Source organism: Malaclemys terrapin, chromosome 1 (assembly GCF_027887155.1).
Source record: "Malaclemys terrapin pileata isolate rMalTer1 chromosome 1, rMalTer1.hap1, whole genome shotgun sequence".
Lineage (NCBI taxonomy): Eukaryota > Metazoa > Chordata > Testudines > Emydidae > Malaclemys > Malaclemys terrapin.
The window spans coordinates 232,205,692-232,232,638 of record NC_071505.1 but is presented as its reverse complement, the minus strand read 5'-3'; the positions used below and the strand labels follow the sequence as shown (position 1 = coordinate 232,232,638).

Sequence of the window (26,947 nt, the reverse complement as noted above, 5' to 3'; positions counted from 1 at the left end):
TTTGAGACTTCTGTGATCTTCAGCAGTCTTTAAGAGCCTTTCATTTCAGTACTTCTCAAAGTCCTCTTTTAGTCTTCTTCTAATCAGCTTGCAGAGGAAGGAGTCATTTTGCTTCATATTCCTCCACTTCTCTAGCAAATTCCTTGTTTCCTCCGAGATTCTTCCCTTTGCTCTTTTCAGCCTTTCTTTCTTGGCCAATTTCATGCATTGTCTCAACTTATCCGTGAAGTTTTTATAGTCCTCGTCACCATTATCTATGAGACTCCAGTCTTCCTTGGAAATGTTTGCTTTCAGGACTGCTCATCAAATATTTTTGGACGCTGTCTCTGATTTGCCATCAGTAGCATGTTCTTCTCCACCTTTATGTTGACATTAAACCTCACTCTGAGCAAGTGATGGTCACTACCAGTGTTGAATGATGGCACTATTGAGATGTCTTGTATGATGCACTGCTTATTGATCAGAATACAGTCAATCTTGTTCTTGTTCTTTGCATTGGGCATGATCCATTTCCACCTCTCTTGGCCTTTTTTTTAACCAGGTGTTACCAGTGAACATTTCTTTTGTCTCTGCCAGAATTACCAGTTGCTCTCCTCATGAATTCCGTTCACTGCTGCCATACCTTCCAATGAACTTTTTGCCTTCTTTCTCTCTGGCATTGAAGTCTCCCATCACAATCTTATATGAGGATTTTAGAGTGAGGGTTTCCTCAAGTTCTTAATAGAATTCTTCCACATCATCATCTTCACTTGTGCATGTGGAAGCATAGATCTGGATAATCTTGAGGGTGTTATTCTGGTTCAGTTGGAGGTACAGCACTCCAATGCATGATGACTTGAACTTGCAGGAGATGATTTTTGAAGTAATTGATATATATAATCTATAGATCTGGCTACAGCTGGAGCCTCAGGGTTCTGGTTTCCAAACCCCCTGGTATCAAGGTTTCTTCTGGTGAAGTTTTTCTAGTATCCTACAGTTTCCTGAGCTTCCCCCTTCACTGCAGCTATGCTGCCTTTATAGGGGATTCCCTGATCCAACCCAGGTGTGCCTCTTTACTAATCAGGATTGGCTAGCCCCAGGCCTTGCAGCTCTTGAAGGGCAAGCCACCCTGTTGCACTGCCCTTCTGGAGGAATACATCCAGCTGAAATAGCCCTTACTTCATCTTTTTGAAACATCTTATTATTTATTAATATTCATTATAATGATTAGTTATTTGTATTATGCTAGCGCCTAGGGACCCCAATCAATTATCCAGGTCCCATTGTGCTAAGCATCATAAATACATGTAACAAAGAAACCAGTTACTGCCTTGGAGAGCTCACAATCTCCATGACAGACGGGACTTAGCAGATGGACAAAACAAACTGGGTCGGTGTGTTTGAGAGGATGAGAGAACCATATAATTCAGGAGAATTCATTGTGTCTTGAACTACTAACCTCAAATGTCACTCTAGCCCTAAGAGTAAACTCTTATGTTCAGTTTTTTTACACAACTATCTATATGAAATCCATTGGGAATGTTTTTGTATAACTACAGGGTTTTCTATGTAGTCTCCTCCAGCCTTTGATTAACTCATCCACTCTTTTGTAAGATGGTACAGTGCCACCCATGAAAAACAGTAGGGACAAATGTCTGTGTATTCATAAGAACTCATTAACTGAATTTCCACTCATTATCAATGGGAGACTCATATGTTTGCTTGAATGAGTGCAGATTTTCCTGTAGGTCATTTGAATGTATTATTCATTACATTATTCAGATATTCAGTTGCATTCATCAAAGGGATAATGAGATTTTTTTTAAATATTATTTTAATCAATTAAAATCCAAAAATCAATACAGAGCAAACAGTTCAAGTGATGATTCCCAGTGCAGGATGAGGTGTACCCGGTTCTGCTATACAAATAACTAGTGTCGAAGCTCTTGTGTCCAGCTCAGATGTAGCTAGCTTTCGCATATCTCTTTAAAGGTATTTGCATAGGGGTAGGGCAGAAGTCATGAGGAGCAAGCAGAGGGTAGAAGAGGGAGTTACATGAGCCTGGATAGCTTCAGATGAGGTTAGCCACTTGGGGATGCAGCAGGATTTTGGGAGAAGTGAGTGGGAAGGTAATCAGAGAGTGGTTAGGGAAATTTCTTAGTCAGACTGATTCTGATTCTAGATTCAAGAAAAGCAACTACTGCAACATAGACATTTTTGAGGATAAATAGCTTGGCCACTTAAATGTGTCATAGTAGATTCTGCTTAATAGCAATCTTGACATTAGCAGCTTCTGGATAATGGCAACATTTTGCTGGGAACTGATCCCATCCCATTAGCATGAGTGTTAGTGGGATTTGGATATTGGCAATGGAATGCCACTTATTAGCAACTTTTTTTTTAAAGAAAGGCCCCAGCAGAAGGCAGATTTCCAAGGCTGCAGCCAGGGAAGGAAGTTCTGGGACTTCCTGGCTGCAGCCCCACAAACCTGCCTGAGGTATTGAGCTGAGCCCATCCCAGCACTTCCTTCTGGGGCTGCAGCCCAGCAAACTTGACTGAATACAGGAGCCAGGCAGGACGTAAGGGGCTGTGGGCTGGGACAAGAGACTGTGGACAGAGCAGTAGTGGGGATGGGGACTGCAGCCTGGATGCTGGAGCTGCATAGTACCTCTCCCTGCAGTGTTCGGGCTGTGCCCTGTCAGGGTACACAGGGAAGAAGCACTGGGATATGCTGAGTCCCAAATCCTGGAGAGCACAGGGAGAGGTAAGGTGCAGCCCCCTGAAATCCCAGTGCCTCTGCTCCCAAAAGAAAGCCTTGGCATCTAGGTTGCAGCCCCGCTTTGTTGTGGCCCTGCCTGCAGGCAGGTTTGCAGGAAAGGCATGTCCCAGAATTTCCTTCCCTGGCTGCTGCCTCACAAACCTACCTTCTGCTTATTAGCAACTGCTGGATAATGGCAACTTTTTGCTAGCAACTGAGAACATAACGTAAGAATGGCCATACTGGGTCAGATCAATGGTCCATCTAGCCCAATATCCTGTCTTCCAATGCCAGGTGCTTCAGAAGGAATGAACAGAACAGTTAATCATAAAGTGATCCATTCCCTCTCCACACTCAGCTTTTGGCAAACAGAGGCTAGGGACACTCAGAGCATGGAGTTGCATCCCTGCCCATCTTGGTTAATAATCATTGATGGACCTATCCTCCAGGAACCTATCTAGTTCTTTTTCAACCCAGTTTCAGTTTTGTCCTGCACAACATTCCCTGGCAAACAGTTCCACAGGTTGACTGTGCATTGTGTGAAGAAATACTGCCTTTTGTTTGTTTTAAACCTGCTCCCTATGAATTTCATTGGGGGACCCCTAATTCTTGTGTTATGTGATGGGGTAAATAACACTTCCTTATTCACTTTCTCCACATCAGTCAAGATTTTATAGATCTCTATCATATTACCCATTACTCATTTCTTTTCCAAGCTGAAAAGTCCCAGTCATTTTAAACTCTCCTCATATGGAAGCTGTTCCATGCCCCTAAACATTTTTGTTGCCCTTCTATGTACCTTTTCCAATTCCAATATATCTTTTTTGAGATGGGGTGACCAGATGTGCACTCGGCATTCAAGATGTGGGCATACCATGGATTTATATAGAGGCATTATGATATTTTCTTCCTTATTCTCTATTCCTTTTCTAATGACTCCTAACAGAATGTTAGCTTTTTTGACTGTCGCTGCACATTGAGCGGATGTTTTCTGAGGGGTTGCTAATAAGCAAATCTATTGGTATTTCCAAAATACCCAAAGCAATTAGATCATGTCACTGATTAATTATTGTACTTGTTCAATGTAATATTTAAATCAAAGCCCTTTTTAAGCTGCACTAAAAATAGCCTCTCACACAAATTAAACTATTTCCTTAGCATTTGTAAATCAGAAATGGCTAGGACAATTTTTTCTGAAAGTTCGTAGGAAAAATCTCCCAGGCTGATGCCTTGTTAGGCAATTTTCAGCTCAGAATGAATTTACATAGCTGACTGGTACACTCTTGAAAAATACGGAAATGCTGACATAACCTGAACTTTAGAGGCACTATAAAATATATATATATATATATATATATATATATATATATATATATATAAATAATAAACATGGTTACAAATAAAAAATATGAGGCAGTGTTTATATGAAAGCTGTCACTTTGCATTTAAAATGCATCAATATTGTTGTCCCTGTCTTAAAAATATGCTTAAATATTGATGGGAAAGAATCCTATTTGCATCACAAATGATTTTTCATGCTCCGAATCTGGCTCTCCCAAGCACTTCAAGAGCTTCTGCAGCTACTATTCATTTCTTATTAACTGTAAGGGTTTGGCTCTAAAATTAGACTTCATGAATGTATACAATGCAGGGTCAAGTGTGAGAAACCTAGTTCCAGGGCTAAGTGGTGCAGTGCATTAGCTCAAGAACCTTTCACCTGGAGTCTATGTAGTTCATTAGGCCACAATTGTGTTTGTTCCCACTTAGCCACATCACAAAACTACTAAGCAATATGGTACCAATGGGAGTCTCTGCTCCATGAAGGTCCAGGAGTGCTAGTCAGGAATAAGGTGCATTGTCAAAGGGCTGGAGCCTGTGCAGGAAAAATCAACCGAATCCCAAAATGCTTAACTAGTTATTTAACAAAGTGTTAAGCATAATATGGATGCTTTGGAGGTAGACAAGTCCATGAATAAGTACATGAGAGTAAGATATCAAGCATAACTTTGTTCCACAGCACTCATGTGGTAATAAAAAAGAACTCTAGCCACAAAGAGAATATTCTTTCATTATCAAGAACAATCGCAAAAGAAAAAAGAAGAAAGGGGAGATGGTGCTTTGGTCCTTTCTGTGCCTTTTAAAGGATAATTTCTATTAGATCAGACATGCTCTGGGGACCTGGATTCTTGTTGACAGAAGCACCTGTCTATACTATGCCTGGCTCAGAACATGGTTATTAGAACTTAATGCTCAGAAAGGCTAAATTCACTCATAAATTAAGAAAAAAATGATCAAGTAGTCTGAGTCTGGTACTTGGTAGACGTCACCAAACCAGCCATCACACTTGACTATTTCTTTTTACCAATCTCAACAGAGAAGCCACTGGGGACTGAACTACACTCTCAAGTCAGGTTGTGGCACGTCACAAGGCAGTGTAGGGGAAATTGCATTGCTGAGTCCTATGACTTACCTGTTCATTTGCTAAATAAGGTACTACATTCTCCAGTCTGGCAGATTTTATTGGGGAGGAGATCATGAAAAATTTACTTGCATTCCTTTCCCAGAATTGATGGTTATTCAGGGAGCTCTTGAATGGACAAATTGGCTGTACTTAGTATTTAGATTGTAAATGGCCAGATTGCTTTTAAACTGAACTTTAATTACCTGAGTTTATAACTTTTACATTGTCATCATTATTTTTCCCTAGGAGCAAAACACATTTCCTAATCAGCTGTAATCATTCTTATGGTCTAGGTTTTTACACCCATCTGGTGGAAGTGACATTCAGGGCAAAGGAGAATCAAGCCCTTTGTAGCTATAAAAATAATTAGAGGATCAAAATAGAGTTTACAATGAAACTCTGATTTCAGCTTTGGCACTCGTATTATATGTTTTATCTCCAAACCCTTTGCAAATGGGTGTAAGCATTATTATCCTCACTTTACACATGGGATAACTGAAGCATAAAGTAAGGAGACGTAGCAAATATTTGTGAGGGCCAGACCAGCAATTCAAAAACCCAGACCTGCACTCATTCCCCTAAGCTACAGCTACCCACAAATTAAGTCTTACAGTTCATAAAATAGAGATATTTGGGATGAATGATTTAGCAATCTATGTCCCATTGTTTTTTAATGGGACTTAGGTGTTTTTGAAAATTTTACCCTTTATGTTTAAGGATGACATCCTGGTTTGCTTGAAGTCAATGGCAAAACCTCCATAGACTTCAGTAGGGCCAGAATTTCACCCCCAGTTCTTCACTGTGAATAGGACACAGTAACAGTAACTGATATCAGGCCTATAATGGTCAATTAGGATAGCTGTTCTTGCTGAAAACCATGTCTGATGTTAAAGCTGCTGCTACACTGGAATAGTTGCTGCAGTTCTTTCCTTAGCTATTTTGTTCCATCAGGTGCAGCACTTTGATTCTTAACTGAACCCTTCCACATGAACGAAACAGGCATGGCAGTTGCTGCTTCAGTAAAAGAAAGATATGTTTGCAATTAATGTTCCACAAACCTTCAGTTAGAAATAACTTTAAATCTGTTTAAATCACACTCCGTTCTATACTTGGTTTTTGTTCCGCTGAAGATTCAGTTACCATGGCAACATAATAGCAACACACTCATTTAAATAAAAATCATACTAAACACAATCATACACAATTGCCAGTCAGGCTATTTTGGTGGCATATACTGATTCCTCAACCCTGAATGCTAAGCCCAAAATTTACCGAATTAGTAAAAATATTGTGGTTTTGCCATTGAAAATTCAGACCCCTTATCTGACCCCCATCCTTCCTCAAAGTTTTCACAGAGTCCTGCTGGAATAGATTAGATGTGTGGATTACAATAAAGAATATAAGGCTAAGATTTATAAACTTGTTCCAAAATAAGACCTAATTTTGGTAATTACATAGATATTGGTGCTTTACCAATTAAATAAGGAAAACCGAAATGTTCAAAGTAATTACCAAAAATAATACCATCACATGCTCTTTAGAAGGATACACTATACAAAATGTATCATATTTTCAAATCTGGATTAAAGAATGTGGGGGGGCTCTGCACACTACAGAAATTGGGACCTCTGTAAACATGAGAAATCTGAGTAAGTGGATCAAATTTGAGCAAGTGGCTTTCCAATTCGGTACACAGGGTCACAGCACCTTTCAGTTTTTTGAGAGTCATTTTGGTTTTGTTTTTTCCCCTAGTTGTTGGGGGCGGAGAGAGGTTCCTGAGATGTTCCACAGTGTGCACATTAGTTAAGGCAAGTCAGCATATTTTCATCCTGGTTGATTACTAGCAGCTTGCATTTTTGTTTGTGAAAGGTCGAATTCCTTTGGTATAGGTGGGTGCAAATCTGTCAACTTCACTAGTGTTACACCTTTTCATAATCAGCTGTGAATTTGGTATGAATTGTCATATTCTATTGGAGCATTCTCCCTTGCTTTTCCCCACAAACTCTGAAAGGGATTCCTCATCCTCTTCCTCTGTATAATCTATAAGGGTCCCTCTTCCAACATGGGGAGAAGGTGAATAACTTTGAGGGACCACAGAGAAGAAGAGAACAGTGGACTTTTGGATGGTGAGAGACCTTTTGGAAAGATGCCTGTACTTTTTTTTCTCGCACTAGGTTATTTTGGAGTGATATGACAATTGATCTGAGAAACTTAATGGAAACACAATGCATGTTTCTTTTTTTGTGTTTTATATTATATTATTGTGTTATACATGTCAGAAGACCTAGAGAATCCAGCAGTAAACAAAGGAAAGCCCTGGAGACAATGAGGAGACAGATATTGACAAACTCAATCTAAATTTGTGACTTTGTTTCTTTAACAGTTTTAGGCCAACATTACTGTTCTGCAGACACAGTCAATGGAGTCTACAGTCTAAACTGTACAGACGATACAAATCATCTGAATATACCGAATGGCCAGGGACTGCAAAGTCAATTATCTGAAGGGGAGGAGAGTTTGTTGGTTTTTCAATAATTGGTGTATTATTGTTGAAAGACTTCTCAGAATTGTATCTTGACAAAGGATTTGAGGATGATTCTTTGGACAGGTAAAGGAAACTATTTTAAGGATAGTGAGGAGTTATACATGTGAATTCGGGGCATTTATGCAGATATTGTACATGACTAAAGCAATCACAGGTCAGAGAAGAGTGAATTGTTACTGTGAACCAGATAAGAAAATAGTTATAGTTGTGATTAAAAAAATGTAAAAAATGGTATGTGGTCTGAGAATTCAGAAGTACAAATACAACTTTCAAGAAGAGACGAGCAGAACAGGCAGGTTTAGGCAGGGGTTAAAGATAAGTTCAAGGCTCAATAGAAGGGGACTCGATCTTCTAGGGCACAGACTGTTTAGACTAGTGAGGAGGGCATAGAACTGACCACAAAAGGGGAGGGTGAAAAGCGGGGACAAATGAGCACTCATTTAGCATAGACTTATGCTGTTGAGAGCAAAATTAATCAAGGTACCAAGGGACATGAAGAGAAGAAATTGTTTTATTTCCTGTACACCAATGCTAGGAGCCTGGGTAATAAACAAAAGGAATTTGAATTACTCTTTTATGATCATAAATTCAACCTAGCTGGCATTTCTGAAACCTGGTGGAAGAGTTGCATAATAAGAATGTTAAACTCACTGATTATAACTTATTTTGGAAGGATCGAGTGGGTAAGGGGAGGGGGAGTAGCACTCTGTCAAAAACAGCATTGCCTGTTTCCGAGTCACTGACAACTCAAAAGAAAATGATCTTGAACAATTATGGATCAACAGATAAAGCAAGAGGATGTACTAGTTGATGGCTGTAACTAAGTACAGGCCACCAAATTACACTAAAAACAGTATGACCAACCCATAAGCACTTACCTATAATGTGTAGAGAAAAAAAAATACCTTTGCTGCCATGGTGCACTTCAATCTGAGTGACATATGAGGGATGTCTCATGCTGCCAGTACTAAACCAAGAGACATTATTTGCTATGCTCCATTATGTCTTCCCCTTTTTGCCCTCCCCCTCTCAACCCCATCTCCAACTTTGCAGGATATAATATAATCATATATAATGTTCTATATGCTGACATAACTTTTCCCCCTTCCCACAGAATATTTCTGAAATTATGCCCCTAAGTGAAACATCCTTGGAATTTCTAAATATTATATATGACAATTTCAAAAAGTGTTGCATCCAACACAGGGGAATTAGATCTTAGACCTCATATTGACGTATAAAAATGAATGGATCACAGAACTAAAAATTAGTGATTGCTTAGTGACAAGTGATTGTGACTTGATTACATTTCTTATGTGCAAACAGAATAAAATCCCAACAAGTAACATGTATATTTAGTGCTTTAAAGGAGCCAATTTTCACAAAACTGAAAATAATTATGAGCCAAATCAACTGGGAGAAATAATTTTAATAGAAAAGTGTGAATGACAATTGATGAATGTTTAGCATTTTACTAGATGCCCAAAAGCCACATCCAACAATAGATAAAGAAGTCTCTACTGGTTAAAAAACAACAATCTGAGTTAGAGGGCAAGTAAAAGGCCTATGAAAGCTCATAATAACATAACTCATGAGCTCAGAATAACATGAGATCTGTTGTGCAGTTGGGCCTACAAATGTATCTGCATTGTGTTAACCAGTATGTAAATGTTCATAAGATGTTACAAAAACCTATACTATGTTTATAGGAAAGGGTATAAAAGGGACACAGAATAATTCTATTAGTCTAAACAAAATGGCCAAGTCAATATGATTAAAGGACTGTGTTGAAATTATGCTGGTTAAAAACAGGAGATGTAGAGCAGGAAATTAATGAGCCAAAACTGATATGCTGGACACTAGACCTATTTGGTGGACAAAATAATCAGGGGTTGGGCTATTCCACCCATCACTCCCTTTTGGGGTCCTTAAAAGAAAAAGATTTTTTAGGGAAAGTACCAAAAAGAACACAAGGGAGACCAGACGAAAAGAACAGACTGAGGTTACTGGAATGAATGTCACCAGCATAGCTGCCACCCCTACCATTTCCTGGAACCACAGGCCTTCATCCATCCTGCTCCTGAGAGGTGTCCTGGTCAGAATGGGCCAGAAAGAGAGAGGGATCCAGATGGCATCACCACCACTACCAGCTCCAGGTGAATCCCAAACATGACCTGCAATGGCAGTTATTGCCATCTTGGATACCATCTAAGAGACTGTCAGACAAGGGGGCTTTTCCTTCTAGGATTGGGCTTGAACAACAACAACAGCAGCAACGAGAACATTTCCAGCCCACCTCAACTAACTTCTTCTCTTTCCCCACAAAAGGACAGTTATTGTCCTCTTAGATACCCTCTAAAAGACTGTCAAAGAACAGGGAGGTTTTCCTCCTAAAAACTGTCTACAGCTAAAGGGAACAAGGGATGTTGTTAAAATGAAAATCTTGTTTAGTACTTTGCATTTTAAACACTTCAGCTATTTTTTCCCCTTCTTTTCTGTGTCTTTAATAAAAGGTTAAAGGGATTTCTAATGGTGTGTTTGCCATGGTCTGAAGAAGGCTGAGGTCTTTGTATACCAAAGCCGAGACCTCATTTAACACTGTTTATTGTTGGTCAATGACAGAATTATGTTAACACCTTTGGCCCATGTATTCCCTCTAAAGTAAAACAACAGTTCCTAGTACAATGCTATGACTGAAAGGGCTAATGTGATCCTTGGATGTATAAACAGGGGAATATTGAGTAGGAGTAGGAGGTAACTTTACCTCTGTATTTGGCACTGGTACGACTGCTGCTGGAATACTGTGTCCGATGTTGATAAATTGGAGCGGGCTCAGAGGAGAGCTGGGAGAAGGTTTAAAGGATTAGAAAACATGCCTTATAGTGGCAGATTCAAGGAGCGCAATCTGTTTATTCTAACAGGAGGTGAAGAGGTGTCTTGATCACCAACTGCAAGAACCTACCTGGGGAACAGACATTTGATAATAGACCTGTAACAGGGCAGTCTGCCTTTTTAAGCGGTGGGAAGGAGGAGGAGGGAGCCACCAGCCTTGTTTTAGAGAGAAGCCCAGCAGGTAGGTGCTGGGAATCATCAAACCCAGCTGGACAGCATCAAGTGACTGTTTTGGATGATTCTCAGCTAAGGGATGTAAGTAAAGACCCCAGTTCCTGAGAGTGCCTGGGACCAGAAGAGGGCTGGGAGCACATTCTCCTGTGGCTGCAGAAGTTGGCTATGAGAAGGCAGGTAGGCCTTGTAGACTCCGTTAGATTAGAAAAGATCTAGACCATTAAGCTGCAGGAATACAGAGACCCCCCCAAAACTAGGCTGGGAACAGGGTTGTTACGTAGTGATGTTGTTCCACATTTCATGTGGGTGTTGTGGTGAATAAACAGGGCTCTGAGATAAGGGTTACAAACTGAACTGAGCATGGCCAATTGTTTTTCCCAAACTGGTGATCATGTTCACCAGACTACAAGAGGGCCCTTTGATTTAGTAAACAAAGGTAGAAAAAGATCCAATTGCTGGAAGTTGAAGCTAGACAAATTCAAATGTGAAATAAGGTGCTTTTTTTTTTTTAACAAAGAAGGTAATTAACCATTGGAACAATTTACCAAAGATTGTGGTGGATTCTCTACAACTGAAATTCTTTAAGTCAAAATTTGATGTTTTGCTAAAAGATATGCTTTAGTTCAACCACATATATTTTATCTGAAGCAGTGATTAATTCAGGGAAGTCCTAAGGCCTGTATTATGCTGATTAGACTCAATTATCACAATGGTCCCTTCTGGTCTTAAAATCAATGAAAGCTGCTTTAGGGCTTGAGGTTGGGATTCAGATTTGACAGCACCAGAGCCTTGTAATATGTTCTCATGAGATTTCTGCCACAGATGGTGGAAGGATTGTGATGTCAACTGATGTTTGTAAAATGCACAGTAATCTCACAAGAACGGCTATTATCATGAGGGTTCTGCCATTTGGGGGAAGAAGTTTTGTGGAAACAAGAGAGATTTCATCTGCATCTGAACCTGGAAATAGTAGAGCCAGCTGGGAAACTGTTTTCCTGTCCCATGAAAGTTTTCAAGATTTCAAAAAATTGTCCTGCCCAGATCAGAACAAAAAGTCCAAATCTCAAAACATTTGGATAGCTGAAAATCTGGGGAGGACGGGGGACGGGTTGTCGGGAATGCTTGGGATCAATTACAACATTTCATTTAGATTTTGACCTCTTTTTTTTTATTTAACTTAAATTTTGAAATGAAAAGTCATTTTGAACTGAGAAAACATACCGTTTCATATAAAAAATGTCAAAATGGGATGTTTTGGCAATTTTGAAACTTTTTAAAAACAGTTTCTAAATGGGACATTTGTTGAAAGTGATCCTTTCCTATGAAAAATTACAGTTTCAATGACTTGGTATTTTGTCAAAAAAAATTCCATTTCCGAAACAGTCCTAGAAAATAGGTCTCCTGGCTTTGAGTCAGACCCAACACTATCAAAGCAGGTTTAGGTCCAATTATTGAAATCTGAACTGCTCTAAAATTCAAAGTAATTTAGATTCCATTTCCAGTCTTAATTGTATCAGTCTAAATGAAATTTTGAATAATAAAAGTGTTGACATTAAAGCCTGTGCGACTTCATGCCAAACATCATTAAAAACAAAGAGGCCAAGTCCCCTACCCCAAGCAATATTGTCAATGGATCGTGTCATTAAAAATCTTAGTAGTATACATAAGTGGGACGTGATCAGCACTGCCTAGCAGGTGACATTAAACTGTGGCTCTCCAGGCATGTTTGGACAATTATTAACAGCAAAATGAGTTTGAGAAGCATTAGCTTAGTGTCTGCTCATTACTCCTGCTGCATTTTGTACTTCACGGAGTGTGGAGAATGTTTTGTTCTAAAAGCATCACTGTGCTCCCAGCCAATAACCCTTGCAATGCTATATAAGCCTATAAAAATAATTCATATTTTAGGGTCTTGAAGTACCATCTTCACAGACACAGCAGTGGCATATATGGTAAGTTATTATTATTCAAACTACATTGGATATTGTTAATCTTTCCTTAGGCAAAAGAAGAACCTAATTGTGATACTTAGTGATAATTTCTCTTTGAATAAAGAGTGATAGTTAATTCATGATCTACAATATTTGGACATTGATTTACTCTCTGCTTGATGCATTAAATGCATTCTAGGTGATGGAGGTTATACATGTAGCTTTTCTATTGTTCAGTCAGAAATTGAACTAGACTTGTAATCATGGCCTGAATTTCTGCTTGTGGTATTATATGTTTTTATTCGTATTGCTTGGCTTGATGGACCTGCATTTTTTGTGAGGACTGCTCAATATTATTTGTACCTTGCAATAGTAAAATGAAAAATCAATCATTTTCATTAGTTCCATATTTGAAAGAGCATACAAAATGCTATTTTCTGCTCTGAAATGAAAATGTCATTATGGCTAGACGTGGTCTAAAAGCAATTCGGATGCTGGCAGCAGTCCTTGGATGAGTAGGATGCTATAACTTCACATGGCCTATTTTGAGGGGAAACATTATGCTCTATAGTAGTGCTGCAAACAAAGAACACTTAGGTTTTTAGAATAAAGCTATCATTATAAGGATCAAACTCTTTTTAATCACTCAAACAAAGCACTGTAGTAACTTAGGCTTTATTGTTTGGGAGTTTATATCTTTGGGGTTGCCTTCTTGCATGAAGCTATATACACAGATGTTGGTCTATCTCCTCTGTACTCTCAAAGAGCTAAAGGGGACTTAACAGAAGTTGTGTAGTGTAGCTGAAGACTGTAGAATATGAGCAACCAAATTTCAAATCAACTACTTTAACATGTAGGGGTACAGTACATAATGAGATCTTTAGGACACGATAATTACTGTCTTTTCGGTTTCACACAGTTATTTAAACTATTGAAAAAGATACCTTTTTAAACATTTTATTTCAGACACGTATGTCAATAATTCGAAAAATTTGCTAGTATGAATAATTTAGACCTCTAACACATTTCATAAATGTTTCCAAGCTTAACACTACCATTCAAAATCATAGGATGAAATAAATTTAAATACGTACTAGTCATCAGATTTTCAAAACAGACACAATGTCATTCAACAAAACTTTGACATTTTATTGGGCTCTTGAAAATGCTAGTTCCGTCAAAGAAAATGAAAGGTTATTGCCTACGGAAGAACAAATAACGTCAAATGTAAATTACCTGATGCTGACTCAGTAAATAAACGACAGATAGCTTCAAGTGAAAATATGTTCCCAAATGTTATACTTCCTAATGTTGTTACACGAGAAAAAAAAATCTTTACAATGGCAAACATTTAAATAAGAGACAGTTCAGTTATGAGTTATAATTTAGGGCCAAATCCTGGTCCTACTTGAGTCAAAGACAAATCTCCCATTGGCATTAATGAGACCGTATATCCACTCATTACATTAATGCCTTTTATTTACACATGTGTCTTTTTTTTTTATTATATTCTTTAAAACAACCCTCAAAGTTCCTATTATGAAAACATGCTTTTGGAATTTGCTTGTCTCCCCCACCTCCCATATTATTATACATGGCTCTGTGAGATACAAAAAAAAAAGACCTATAATTTATGTAACAACAACACAATTACTACTACTGCTAGCCATTTGCAGTTAATGGGCTCACTGTATTTCATAAGAAAAAAATGCACACTTGATATTATTTAAGACAGCGGTCTCTGGACTGTGCACAATACATACGCACACACATTGTCCATGCCTAGAACAATTCTTAATCTAGATTGTATGTTCCTAAGGGCTGGCATCATCTTTCTGTTGTGTTTTCATAGCACCTGCCACAATGGAATCCTGCTCCAAGATTGAGGCTCTTAGGCTACAATACTATGATAATACAAATAATACTCAAAGCCACCCCTGGAGACCCATAGAGACGGTTATTTAACACATCATGCCCACAAGTTACCTGTAATATAACAGTTCAGAATTAGTACATTTACATGTTGGAATGTGTGCAAATGTGCCTGTCTGCTCTTATGTGTGTGCACCTGTGTGAACATGTGCATCATTACTCACACTGGAGAAACCCTGTCATCAGAGCAATGTGTAGGCATCTGAGAAAAACACCTAACATAGCAGGGTGATCTCAGTCATTTTATATTTCTCTAGGCCTTAGGAGCATTCATCCTAGAGTGCTTGGGATCAAAGATTGTTCTGTGGCGATGAGCATTAGTGATACACACAGAAAAACATGTTTTGGAGGGGTCAGAATAAAAGACTGCATAAGCCCTAGCATATTTCATTTGGTTATCAAGATTTTAAGGGAGACAGGGACATTTATTCCCCTGCCTTTCATCTTCTCTGCATCTCCAAGAAGCATTTACAATGTCCTATTTTTATCATTATTTTTTTTAAAAAATAAGAGAACGTCTTTCTAGAGTCACTGCTGCCAGGCTGTCTCATCCACGATTGCGCTCAATTGTTGGATCTTCCAAAGGCAGGTCTTCCTCTCCCTGATGGAGTAAGAGGGCAGCATCTGGCAAAATCATTTCAGCACAACATAGCAATTGGATAGACAAGTCAACTGCAGAAGTCACATCAAGAGGCAAACGATACTTAAAGAAATCCTAACTTGTTGAGTGTCCTGTGAGCTGGGCTGGTTGTTTTCAGATCAGAGATGTGCATTGCAATCTGAGGTGCTTCTGACTCAGGGGTGCTTCAGACTATGGAAGGCAGAGAGTAGCCAGGCCAGTAAGAGTTGTTCAACTTACTAGGACAGCACAGCAGACTTGGGAGAGCCATAAAGGAATGACAGGGGAAGGCTTTGGAAGCAAAAGGTGTCAGACAAAGTTGGGTGGAAGGGAAAAAAGAGGAGTGGGGTGGGGGGAGGATGGTGTTGGGCTCAGACATGGAAAAGAGATTGAAACTTGGAGGATGGGAAAATTTACCCACCCAGTATTAAGTAGATTTCATGAAATATTATAAAAAGCAAACATGTTAAATGAGTTACCTCTATGAGCTCTTTGAGTCCCACAAGTCTATAGTAATATATTCCTAGCATGCTGTTAGTCATGTTTCTAGTGAGTGGATTGTATTCTCACAATCACATTCACTAATGTCACAGGTGAACTCTGACACTCTTTATTATTCTCCATTTCAGGTGAAGAAAGAACAAGAGTCTTGTCTTCTTTCACATACTAAAAATACAGTAAACCAGAAAATTGTCAAGTTGGTCCCTGGTAGTTTCATAGTACACATCACTAAAATCAGTCTTCATTTAACTTTTAGTAAGACAAATGGGATCACCATCCATTTTAGCCATAACAGCAGAATGAGTGAAGATGGTGAAACAACTGTAATAGATCGAACATATGGTCTAATGTGAAGATATGAATTACTGTGCAATGCACATGAGTGTGGTTATACTGTAAAAAGATTTATTTAAAAATACAACTTCCAGTTATGTGCTACTCAAAGATTTCATCTTTAAGGGAGTTGAGTTTTAATGTGATACAGGAAAACTTTTGGCAGTTCACTCAAGCCTTCCTCAGTCTTTAGCAGAAAAAGACATATGCTGCTGCTTAGCACCATTCATTAAAACTCCAGGTTCTGAATCCATAGAAAATCATTATTTTTCCACCACTGGTCCTATTTTCAAATTATAAACTAAAATGAATAAGGGTATTTTAGGTCACAGACAACAGTCTTCCTGGTTTCATGAGAAATGTTGCCTCGCTATTTTGATTACTTTAAAAGATTTGTTGCCTTAAGATACATTTTTTTCTTGTTAGATAAAACCTGTAGTGGATTATTTTGCCTACAGGCAATTTTCATTATTTCAATAACTTGGCTGATTGTTTAGTTAAAATTTTAGTTTCCTGAGAAATTATTTAAATTGTTGATAACTAAAATTATTTTCTTAGTTGCAAATTGGAGATTTCTTTGGTTTCCATGTGGCTTCCATTTTTGCAATTAGATTACTTATCTTTTTTAAGTCCATTATATATATATATATATATATATATATATATATATATATATTATTTTTACCTTAAAGCAGGGTTTTGCTCTGAAATCTGCCTTGCAGATCTGTATTGCATGTTCTGCAGTTGTTCCTCATCTGGAAATTGCATTGTCAGTTGGATTTCTATAGAACGAATGTCCCACAATGCAGAATGAAGAGAATACTTCAATTTTATATTTTGGATTGTTAACACTGGTCTACAATTTTTGAGAAGTTGTCTGCTTCAGAAATAAAATGTTCTATTTTATGTATTTTGATGTGCTGAATTGAAATATGACAATTAAAACAACTGATTGGCTACTGTTTCTAAGATATTTAACTTTTTACATTTTATGTCTATGTATATTGTGTAGATAGTAGAGTTTTAATCATAAATTGTAAACCTAGGTCTTTTCATGTGTTTATGGTTGCTTTACATGATAATATTTCACCTGTCCTGTTTATGGAACACTTTAAAAATCAGCAAAAGGGTTATATAAATAAAATTTAGTATGAAACAAAAGGCAAAAAACTATTATGCACATAGTTTAGTCCTATTCAGTGTCTACTCAGCGCTTCTTGGCTTGTCTCTTGTATTCATTAAATGGAGCATCTCTTGTCACTGTCCAGCAATAGTCTGCAAGCATTGATGGGCTCCATTTGCCCTGATAGCGTTTCTCCATTGTTGCAATGTCCTGGTGAAATCGCTCGCCGTGCTCGTCGCTCACTGCTCCGCAGTTCGGTGGAAAAAAATCTAGATGAGAGTGCAAAAAATGTAGCTTTAGTGACATGTTGCAACCAAGGCTTTTGTATGCCTTGAGGAGGTTTTCCACCAACAATCTGTAGTTGTCTGCCTTGTTGTTTCCGAGAAAATTTATTGCCACTAACTGCAAGGCTTTCCAGGCCGTCTTTTCCTTGCCACGCAGTGCATGGTCAAATGCATCATCTCGAAGAAGTTGACGAATCTGAGGACCAACAAAGACACCTTCCTTTACCTTAGCTTCACTTAACCTTGGAAATTTTCCATGGAGGTACTTGAAAGCTGCTTGTGTTTTGTCAATGGCCTTGACAAAGTTCTTCATCAGACCCAGCTTGATGTGTAAGGGTGGTAATAAAATCTTCCTTGATTCAACAAGTGGTGGATGCTGAACACTTTTCCTCCCAGGTGCCAATGACTGTCGGAGTGGCCAATCTTTCTTGATGTAGTGGGACTCCCTTGCACGACTATCCCATTCGCAGAGAAAACAGCAGTACTTTGTGTATCCAGTCTGCAGACCAAGCAAGAGAGCAACAACCTTCAAATCGCCGCAAAGCTGCCACTGATGTTGGTCATTAGTTTATGCACCTCAAAAGTTGTTTCATGTTGTCATAGGTTTCCTTCATATGGACTGCATGACCAACTGGAATTGATGGCAAAACATTGCCATTATGCAGTAAAACAGCTTTAAACTTGTCTTCGATGAATCAATGAACAGTCTCCACTCATCTGGATTGTGAATGATGTTGAGGGCTGCCATCACACCATCGATGTTGTTGCAGGCTACAAGATCACCTTCCATGACGAAGAATGGGACAAGATCCTTTTGATGGTCAGGGAACATGGAAACCCTAATATCACCTTCCAGGAGATTCCACTGCTGTAGTCTGGAGCCCAACAGCTCTGCCTTACTCTTGGGTAGTTCCAAATCCCTGACAAGGTCATTCAGTTCACCTTGTGTTATGAGGTGTGGTTCAGAGGAGGAGGATGGGAGAAAATGTGGGTCCTGTGACATTGATGGTTCAGGACCAGAAGTTTCATCCTCTTCCTCTTCCTCGTCTGACTCAAGTGAGAATGATTCTGGTGCATCAGGAACTGGCAGTCCTTCTCCATGGGGTACTGGGCGTATAGCCGATGGAATGTTTGGATAATGCACAGTCCACTTTTTCTTCTTTGACACACATTTCCCAACTGGAGGCACCATGCAGAAGTAACAATTGATGGTATGATCTGTTGGCTCTCTCCAAATCATTGGCACTGCAAAAGGCATAGATTTCCCTTTCCTGTTCAACCACTGGCGAAGTTTTGTTGCACAAGTGTTGCAGCATATGCGTGGGGCCCATCTCTTGTCCTGATCTCCAATTTTGCAGCCAAAATAAAGGTGATAGGCTTTCTTAACCATAGTGGTTATACTGTTATTTTCTGATGCAAAAGTCACTTCACCACAAACATAGCAGAAGTTATCTGCACTGTTCACACAAGTACGAGGCATCTCTGCTCTCTTTGGCTAAACAGAAATGTGTCCCTTTGCAAAATCAATCACTGACAAATAAGAGAGCACGACATTGTATGATTTCTAGAGCTGATATAGGGCAATTTGTTCAGCAGAGTGATGCAAGCTTTGTTATGATTGCATCATCCATGACTTCTAGGAATAACATGATGCAATTCATATCATGTATGATGCAATACCAGCTTCAGATTGCATCATTCATTGTTTTGCCTAAAAAGCAAGTACTGTCCAAACCCAGTCATAGATTTATTCATAGATCCAGTCAAAGATGTATTTTAGTCATTTCTGGTTTAAATTGAGATCCCTTCCCTTTATAACTCACTTATCCTCCGCCATTCCCAAGTCAAGGGTCGTATATACTGACCCAACAGCATATCTTGAAAACTAGAGCCAGTCAACAATTTTAAGCATCATTTTTGTTCTCAGTGACCCAGAATTAGTAAAGTTTAACTACATTTATTTCAGAAGCATTTTGGCTGTAGAGCAGTGTAATGCCTTTAAGACTCATACCTCTTCCTTTGACGTTTCTGTAATCTTTTAGAATAGAAGCTGCATGATTTTCATTATGGATTGTCCATGTACTTTACATTTGTAGCTGTAAAACTGTACTGTGTGCAACTTGGCATGTACATGCTACTGCTGTACACACTAACAAAAACTCCTAGCAAGAAATTTTAGATAACTAGGGACTGATGCAGCTATTCAGTAGGCTGAGTGACAAATTGAGGTCACTCAAAAGGAGTTGATCTGATCAAGGTTAAAAGAAAATCTAAAATGCAATTTAGATGCATACTGCAATCTACAGTAGTTTTTAAAAGCCTTGGGCCAGCACACAGCTTTTACTTACCACAGTAGTGCCAACATGAGGGACATAAGTGCTTACAGGTTTTTTAATGCTGAGATGATTTCCTCCCCCACCAAGACCATCAGCGGCTTTAATAGTGTCCAAACAGTGCACTGCCTAGCCTTACTTTAGACTCTCAGGGGCTAGGTCTCTTCTCACATCAGTTTCACACTTGCGTAACTCCACGGACTTTGGCGAAGCTACGGTACTCCTGATTCTCACTTGTGCAAGGGGAGAGTCAGACCCTTGATGCACCATTTGTTTGTCAGTTGTTTCTATAATTAAACAAACGGGGGAGACTGTGTCCTGGACACAAATTTACATACAATGAAGGCTTCAAAGGCTCCCCACTGCAATTGCCTGCATGGCTTGATCTCCATTCCTCACTGTGAGAAATGTTGTGTGGTATGAGGAAGATATGAAAATTGACCTGCTGCTAATGTTGTGGTAATAAATCTGGTACCTGGATTAGAGTTTTCTTTTAGTATGTCTATAGCATCATATTCTGACATTCCCCAGGGTACAATCCGAACTGTTGAACAGCGGTGTCCCCATAACTCTCTAGCCTGGGGTGCCTTTTACACTCCTTTGCTGCCAAAGCAACCACACCGGGCCTGCCCACATACAGCCACTAGCATGTAAAATTACTCCCAGCTATGTTACATGAATGCTCTCCCAGACATTCATGAATTTCATACTGGGTGACACTCAAATATCCTTGAGGTCTTTAGACACCTTTAAATACCTTAAATGGCCGCTGGAACCCCGCCGCTTCCCCAGGGCTCCTGCGGCTATTTAAAGGGCTGGCGCGGTAGAACCAGGGGAGCCCCGGGCCTTTTAAATAGCCCCCGAGCCCCAGGCTGCTGCTGCTACCCCGGTGGGGGACGGAGGAGGAGGGGGCACTCACTGTACAGGGTAGGCTGTACGCCCTGTACCTGCACCCCCTGCCCGCACCAGCCCCGCACCCCCTGCCCTGTCTGCAACCAGCCCATCTCCAGCCAGTCCCTGTCTGCAGCCAGCCCCACACCCCCCTGCCCTGCCTCCAGCCCGCACCCCCTGCCCGCAGCCAGCCTGTCTCCAGCCAACCCCTGGTGCACCCCCCTGCGGCCCTGCCTGAAGCCAGCCAGCCCCCCCCACACACCCCTGTCTCCAGCCAGCCCCGCACCCCTTGCTCTGCCTGCAGCCAGCTCCTACCTCCAGTCAGCCCCTGTCCTGCCTCCAGCCAGCCCCATGTCCACTGGTGCCCTGCAGTTCCCAGGGCAGTAACCCTGCACACCTGCTTCAATGAGGGGAGTAGGGAGCAGCTGGGACGCACACATGTGCACACTAGGGTGACCAGATAGCAAGTGTGAAAAATTGGGACAGGGGGTGGGGGGTAATAGGATCCTATATAAGAAAAAGACCCAAAAATCGGGACTGTCCCTATAAAATCGGGACATCTGGTCACCCTAGCACACCCCCAGGGAGTGGTGGGGACCTACACATATGAAACAGAGCTCATTTCTAGTTCAGGCCCATCTTTTTAAAAAAGAACTTTAGGTAGGGTTAACATACATCCGTATTTTCCCGGACATGTCAGACTTTTTGGTTCTTAAATCGCCATCCGGATTTAAAAATTCCTCCTGAGAAAATACGGATGTATGGTAACCCCATTGGTACAAAAAATACATACTGTGGCATATCCCTTAAATCAGAACTTTTTATAGGGGAACGGTTGCTAAGAAATTAAAAGGTTTTTTTTACTTTTTTTTTTTTTTAGTCATCCCTGCCAAGGTCCCGCCAAAAATGTTCGAATTGGGCCCTGCACTTCCTAAAGCAGGCCCTGACCACATCTGTAGCAATAATAATCACAAAAGGACTTTTAAAGCTACTTAAAGAACACAGAAATAAAAGGCGAAGTGCTGTATACTAAAAGTGCAGCAGTAGACATAACGTTATACTCTTCCCATGCCAATTATTGAGAGTTATGCAGATGTATCAATAAACTCAGTAGTGTGCTTACATCATATTCTGTTCTCATACCTCACAGATCCCCAGCTCAATAACAAATCAGATCAGACAATCATTATTGCTTTCACATAGAACTTCTTAGAGCCTGATAACCACAGAGAATTGTATCTTCTATAGGGTAGGAGCAAAAAAGTTCTCCACAGGCTAGGGTGGTTTACATACATAAATCAGAAAACCCACACAATTTTATACCTTCTCAAAAACAGGACACATAGGCACTGTAGGGACAGCACTGTGCAAAATACTATCGTATGCTCATTTTTTTTCCCACTTCTTGCTTACAGAGCTGTATTTCTGATACAATTTGGACACCACTGTGCTGATGGGTACAACATAAAAACCCAGCTAGACAGAAAACAAAATTTACAAATGGTGGTATTATGTACTTTACTAACACAAGGGAACCTTTTATGCCAACTATTCAATAATACATTTGGTACTAAGGAATACTGAAATGTTACCAATCACAAAGAACATAGAAAATATTGTTAAGGGGCCCCGAGAGAAGATGCTGTACTTTGTCATGTTTACTCTGTGGTAGCAAACCTGATTTGAGACTAATTAAGGCTTTCCCGCATTGAGCTTTCAATGTCTGTGAACAAGTTCTCAGTTTATGGAGAAAGTTTGTGTGCTTCATCTTGCGTAAGGACCCCTAGCAGCTTGTGTAGAGCAGCATTGTGGTCCGAGGGGGAAACGGTGAAGCCAATCAAATCCGAAATCAGGTGTTTGGCAGGGAAGGTGCACCCATAGGGGGGGAAGGCAGAGGGAAGGTGAAATGGCCACTGCAAGTTTGTGGGAAGATGGTAGCCTAGTGGTGGGGAGGGATAGCCAAGTGGTTTGAGCATTGGCCTGCTAAACTCAGGGTTGTGAATTCAGTCCTTGAGGGAGCCATTTGGAGCAAAAATCTCTCTGGGGATTGGTCCCCCTTTGAGCAGGGGGGACCTCCTGAGGTCCCTTCCAACCCTGATATTCTATGGTAGTGATTCTTACCATGGAATCATTCTGAAGTTCCAGCCTCAGGAAGCAGAGAGGCCTTCGGAAAACCTATTAGTCAAGATCAGGTGAGAGGAAGAATCTTATCTCCACTCCCCGCCTCACACCAGCTGTCCAGAAACATTGAAATTTCTATCAAAGGGATAAAACAAAGGAAATTCTGAGTGAGAAAGCTTTAATTCAGCTGTATTGTGCCTGGGCTTTTTTGCACAGATGGTCTCAGAATACAAGGAAATATTTCATACACTTTGCATATTTGAAACAATACTTGCTCTAAAGATTACCAGTCAGGCGACTGAGTAACTGAACTTCATCACAATATCCTTTTTGGCTTCTTTCCTGTTGTTGCAGGTGATTACATAGTCATGACTATATACTTCGATTTAAGTAGAAGAATGGGATACTTCACTATTCAAACATACATACCCTGCATCTTAACAGTTGTGTTATCCTGGGTATCCTTCTGGATTAAAAAAGATGCTACACCAGCAAGAACAGCACTAGGTAAGGTCTTAATTCTTTCTGTTCTATCACTGTGTTGAATATTAACAAATATCCTGCTTTACCATTTGAAAATTTCATCTCCTTTCCAATTAGGAGACCAATGTCTCTGGGCATTAGATATGTACTGTACATCATCACAGCCAGCTCCTACAGGCCTAAAAGCCAGTTGTGACAAGGGAATTTGGTATTTGAGTTTTAAAGGAACAATTAAAAATAAATGACTCTGCCACCTGTTTTGTTTGCATAATAGCTCAGAATAAATGATTGCTTCGCTAATCCTTCTGTGGTTTCTCTAGTAGGATTTTTGAATGATAGGCACAGTAGACTGCTTCCTTCCTTCCATCCTTAAGCTGCTGTTCCTTATGTTATATTTATAGACAACAAATGTTGATGGATAAGAAGAAATTTGTCCAAAATGATGATGCTTGAGTGCCTAGAGCTAGGTACATAAATAAGAGTCCTGTTTTTCAGAGGTGCTGGCAGCTCTCCAACACCTCTGAAAATCAGGTCACTTATATAAGTGCCGAAGTGTGGATTTAGGAGCTTAAATGTAGGCTATGTTAAAAATAATTGGGCAGAATTTTCAAAGTCTAACACAAAAATTGCAGGCTGTGCAAGTATCAGGAACACAGGGGCAGGGTTATAATAGGAGATTAACTATGTACACATTAAAACAGAAGGAAAGACATGGGGGCTCCATTGGGGCTGGTATGCCTGAGCCCTGGTCAGTGCACCATCCCAGGAATAGCACATGGGAAATTTTGCCTCAAGGAAGCATAATCTTTCCAAGAGCTGCTCTGCACCCAATGGGATACTCACTTTGCACAACTCTTATGCTGACACAAATAGACTGTCCCTTTAGAGAAAATACCAGGGGTGGGGGATGGCAGAGAGAGGGGGATCAGGGCTGTAGTCTCCCTGTAGTCCCCCTTTTGGCTGAGTAGTTCCCTAGGAATGAACAGGGACTGCTGTTGCGGAGGGGAGGCGGGGAGGACCCCCTATAACAGGGGGAGGCCTTTTTCACAAAGCTTTCTGACCCTCCTAGCAGCTATGCACAGGTCATCACCATCTGCCCCTTGTCTATATAGGAAAAATTCTTTAAAAATGACTTATTGAACCGAAAATGATCACGAGTCCTTAATCTAAACCTGTTTCTGCAAGGTAGCTTACTAAGATCACACTGGGGAGCTAGACTCTGAGAGGAATTCCCCATTCCCACGAGTTTGTTCTCTCACAAAGTTGCAAGAGGAAGCCATTTAGTTCAAGACTGCAACGTTTATTGGCTGTTCAGAGTGCCTCAGTCTAGCATTATCATTTCTTCCAGCAAATGAGTGAATCGGGGCAGCCACCCACCTCCTGAGTGATGTAGCTTCCAGCTCAGAACACAGAGCTCTGGAGGCAATAAAGATGAAAATTTCAAATGTGCTTAAGGGATTTAGGAGCTTACATCTCACCAGAAGGCGTTGGGCTCCTAAATCCCTTAAGCACATTTGAAAATCTTAGCAGAGTCCATAACTCAGTGAGGCATGTTGCTGTGCCGCCATTTATTAAGGTTTGTCAGCACCTGGCCTGAACCATTCTGCATCACATAAATGAGCAAAACTAACATCTTAAAATGATGGTCCAGCTCATCACGATGAATGACAGCAGAAATATGTTACTAAAAATATGTTTTAAGTATAGGCTTTCCACTCGCTACCACTTTGTTTCAGCAGTGAATCCAAACATCAGCGGTTCCTGCTGTAAGTACACAGCCCATCTTGCTACAGGGTTAAATGAGCCTTTATTCTTAGTGAGTAACAGGGGACATCTCTTCAAGTCATAGATGGTTCGTTATGAGGGAGGTATGCAACAGGAGCAGTAACGGGAAGAGACTTGGGAGAACTTGCAATAAGACTGCTGAGAGCATCCATTAGTTAATTAAAAACAAATAATGCAGCACTAAAAAATTACTTCCCATGAGGTCAACACAAAATCATAAATGTCCCAATTCCACTCCAGAAATTCACAAACCTTAGCAAACCTTTTGACAAGTGTGTTCTGATTTTCTGCTTGGGTGTAACGCTCCAAATCCTGCTGAGTGTTGCATTGGTAAGCTTTGAATTGAACAGCTATATACTATAAATGTCCTTCAGAATTCCAGATATGCATAATTTGAACCCCATTTTCCAGAAACAAAAGACTGGAGGCCTGATTCTTATTACCAGTATTGTGTCTCTACATTGCTACTCTAACAGTAGAAAGGGGCTTTAAAATTTACACCCATTTTAAGGCCATTTTCAACTGCCAGTGGGGTATAAGGAGGCCTTACTGTAAATGAGAATCAGGCCTTATGGTACTAATGCAATTCTCTTAAATTAGCTGTATCAATAGAGACACGGAAAGATTAACCACAGTGTGTCAATAAACGTGTGAGACAATATTGTGTACTGAAGAATCACATATCACCCATCTGGATTATGTTTCACAATGCCTGATTTTCATTAAAAACAACAAACCAGGAGAAAAAAAAGTGTCAAGTGCTTTCTCTTACTAGAAATAGCTTGCTTGTGTGCTATCTCTCAGAAAGCTCATGTACTTATACTGCATAGGTCCATTTCCAAACTAATTAGACAAGAGTGAAGGTTAGAATTTTAGTCACAGCAATGTATTGTCTTGAACGTTCCTGAGGAACTCTATCCAGTAGAAACAAGACATTCTGATAGCAATGGGTGAGTGTCAAATTAGAAACTAAGCTAAAGTTTTCCAAGCAGTCTAGATGAATTAGGTGCCCAACTCTTTTTGGTTAGATAGAGTTCAGAGAAGTCCATGTGGATACACTCTGAGACATAATTAAACCTTTAGTTACTGGCCTAAAAATATAAATTACATCAAGCAACTAGAAAGTAATGCATAGGTGGGACATATGTCCTTGTGCACCATCAGAGCCCAAATGTCTCCCAATGGTCAGTTTACTGTAAATCTTCAGAATAGCCACATTAGTGCTCTTTATTTGCTTTAGTGCACTTATATAATTTGAACAAGAAATCTGTCTGAATTGAAAAGTAGCATACATTGTACCCGCTTCTAAAAATAGTACAGTGTGCATTTGTGTATAACACAGCTAACGGCTACTCACTGAAATCATCCTGGGTTTTCTAGATCATTAATGCTAATCAGTCAAAATGATTTATAGACTTGGGGAAGGGGGCAAATTTGCCCCTGATGTAACTTCATTGACTTAAATGGCGTTACATCAGGGAAAAAAATTCACTCCCTGAAATTAATGAGTAATGTGCTGAGCTATTGGCAACTGCTCTGGGTTGTATGAAATAAAGGCTTTACCCCCCTTCTGCACAGCTATCAGTAATGAGCCAGATATATACTGAAATATACTGAAATAATGAAATAAGGGATATTTAGTTCTGAGAGGACAATAGAACTGTAGAAATAATCCCTATTATGGCACGGCACATACACAAACACTAGTACCTGAATATGAAGACCTCAAAGCATTTCTTTTTTAAAAGATGGGTGTCATTTTCCCTGCTTTACAAACCAAGGGATGAGGAACAAAGAGATGA

The 26,947-nt window shown here is 39.9% G+C and overlaps 1 protein-coding gene across 1 annotated transcript in view; it reads left to right on the top strand.

Annotated features, from left to right (window-relative positions):
• Positions 1–26,947, top strand: part of GABRG3 (gamma-aminobutyric acid type A receptor subunit gamma3) — a 521,745-nt gene that overhangs the window by 477,165 nt on the left and 17,633 nt on the right. The window contains exon 7 of the mRNA XM_054009150.1: positions 23,232–23,384. Within this exon, the coding sequence (XP_053865125.1) occupies positions 23,232–23,384 (153 nt within the window). The remainder of the gene's footprint in view (positions 1–23,231; positions 23,385–26,947) is intronic.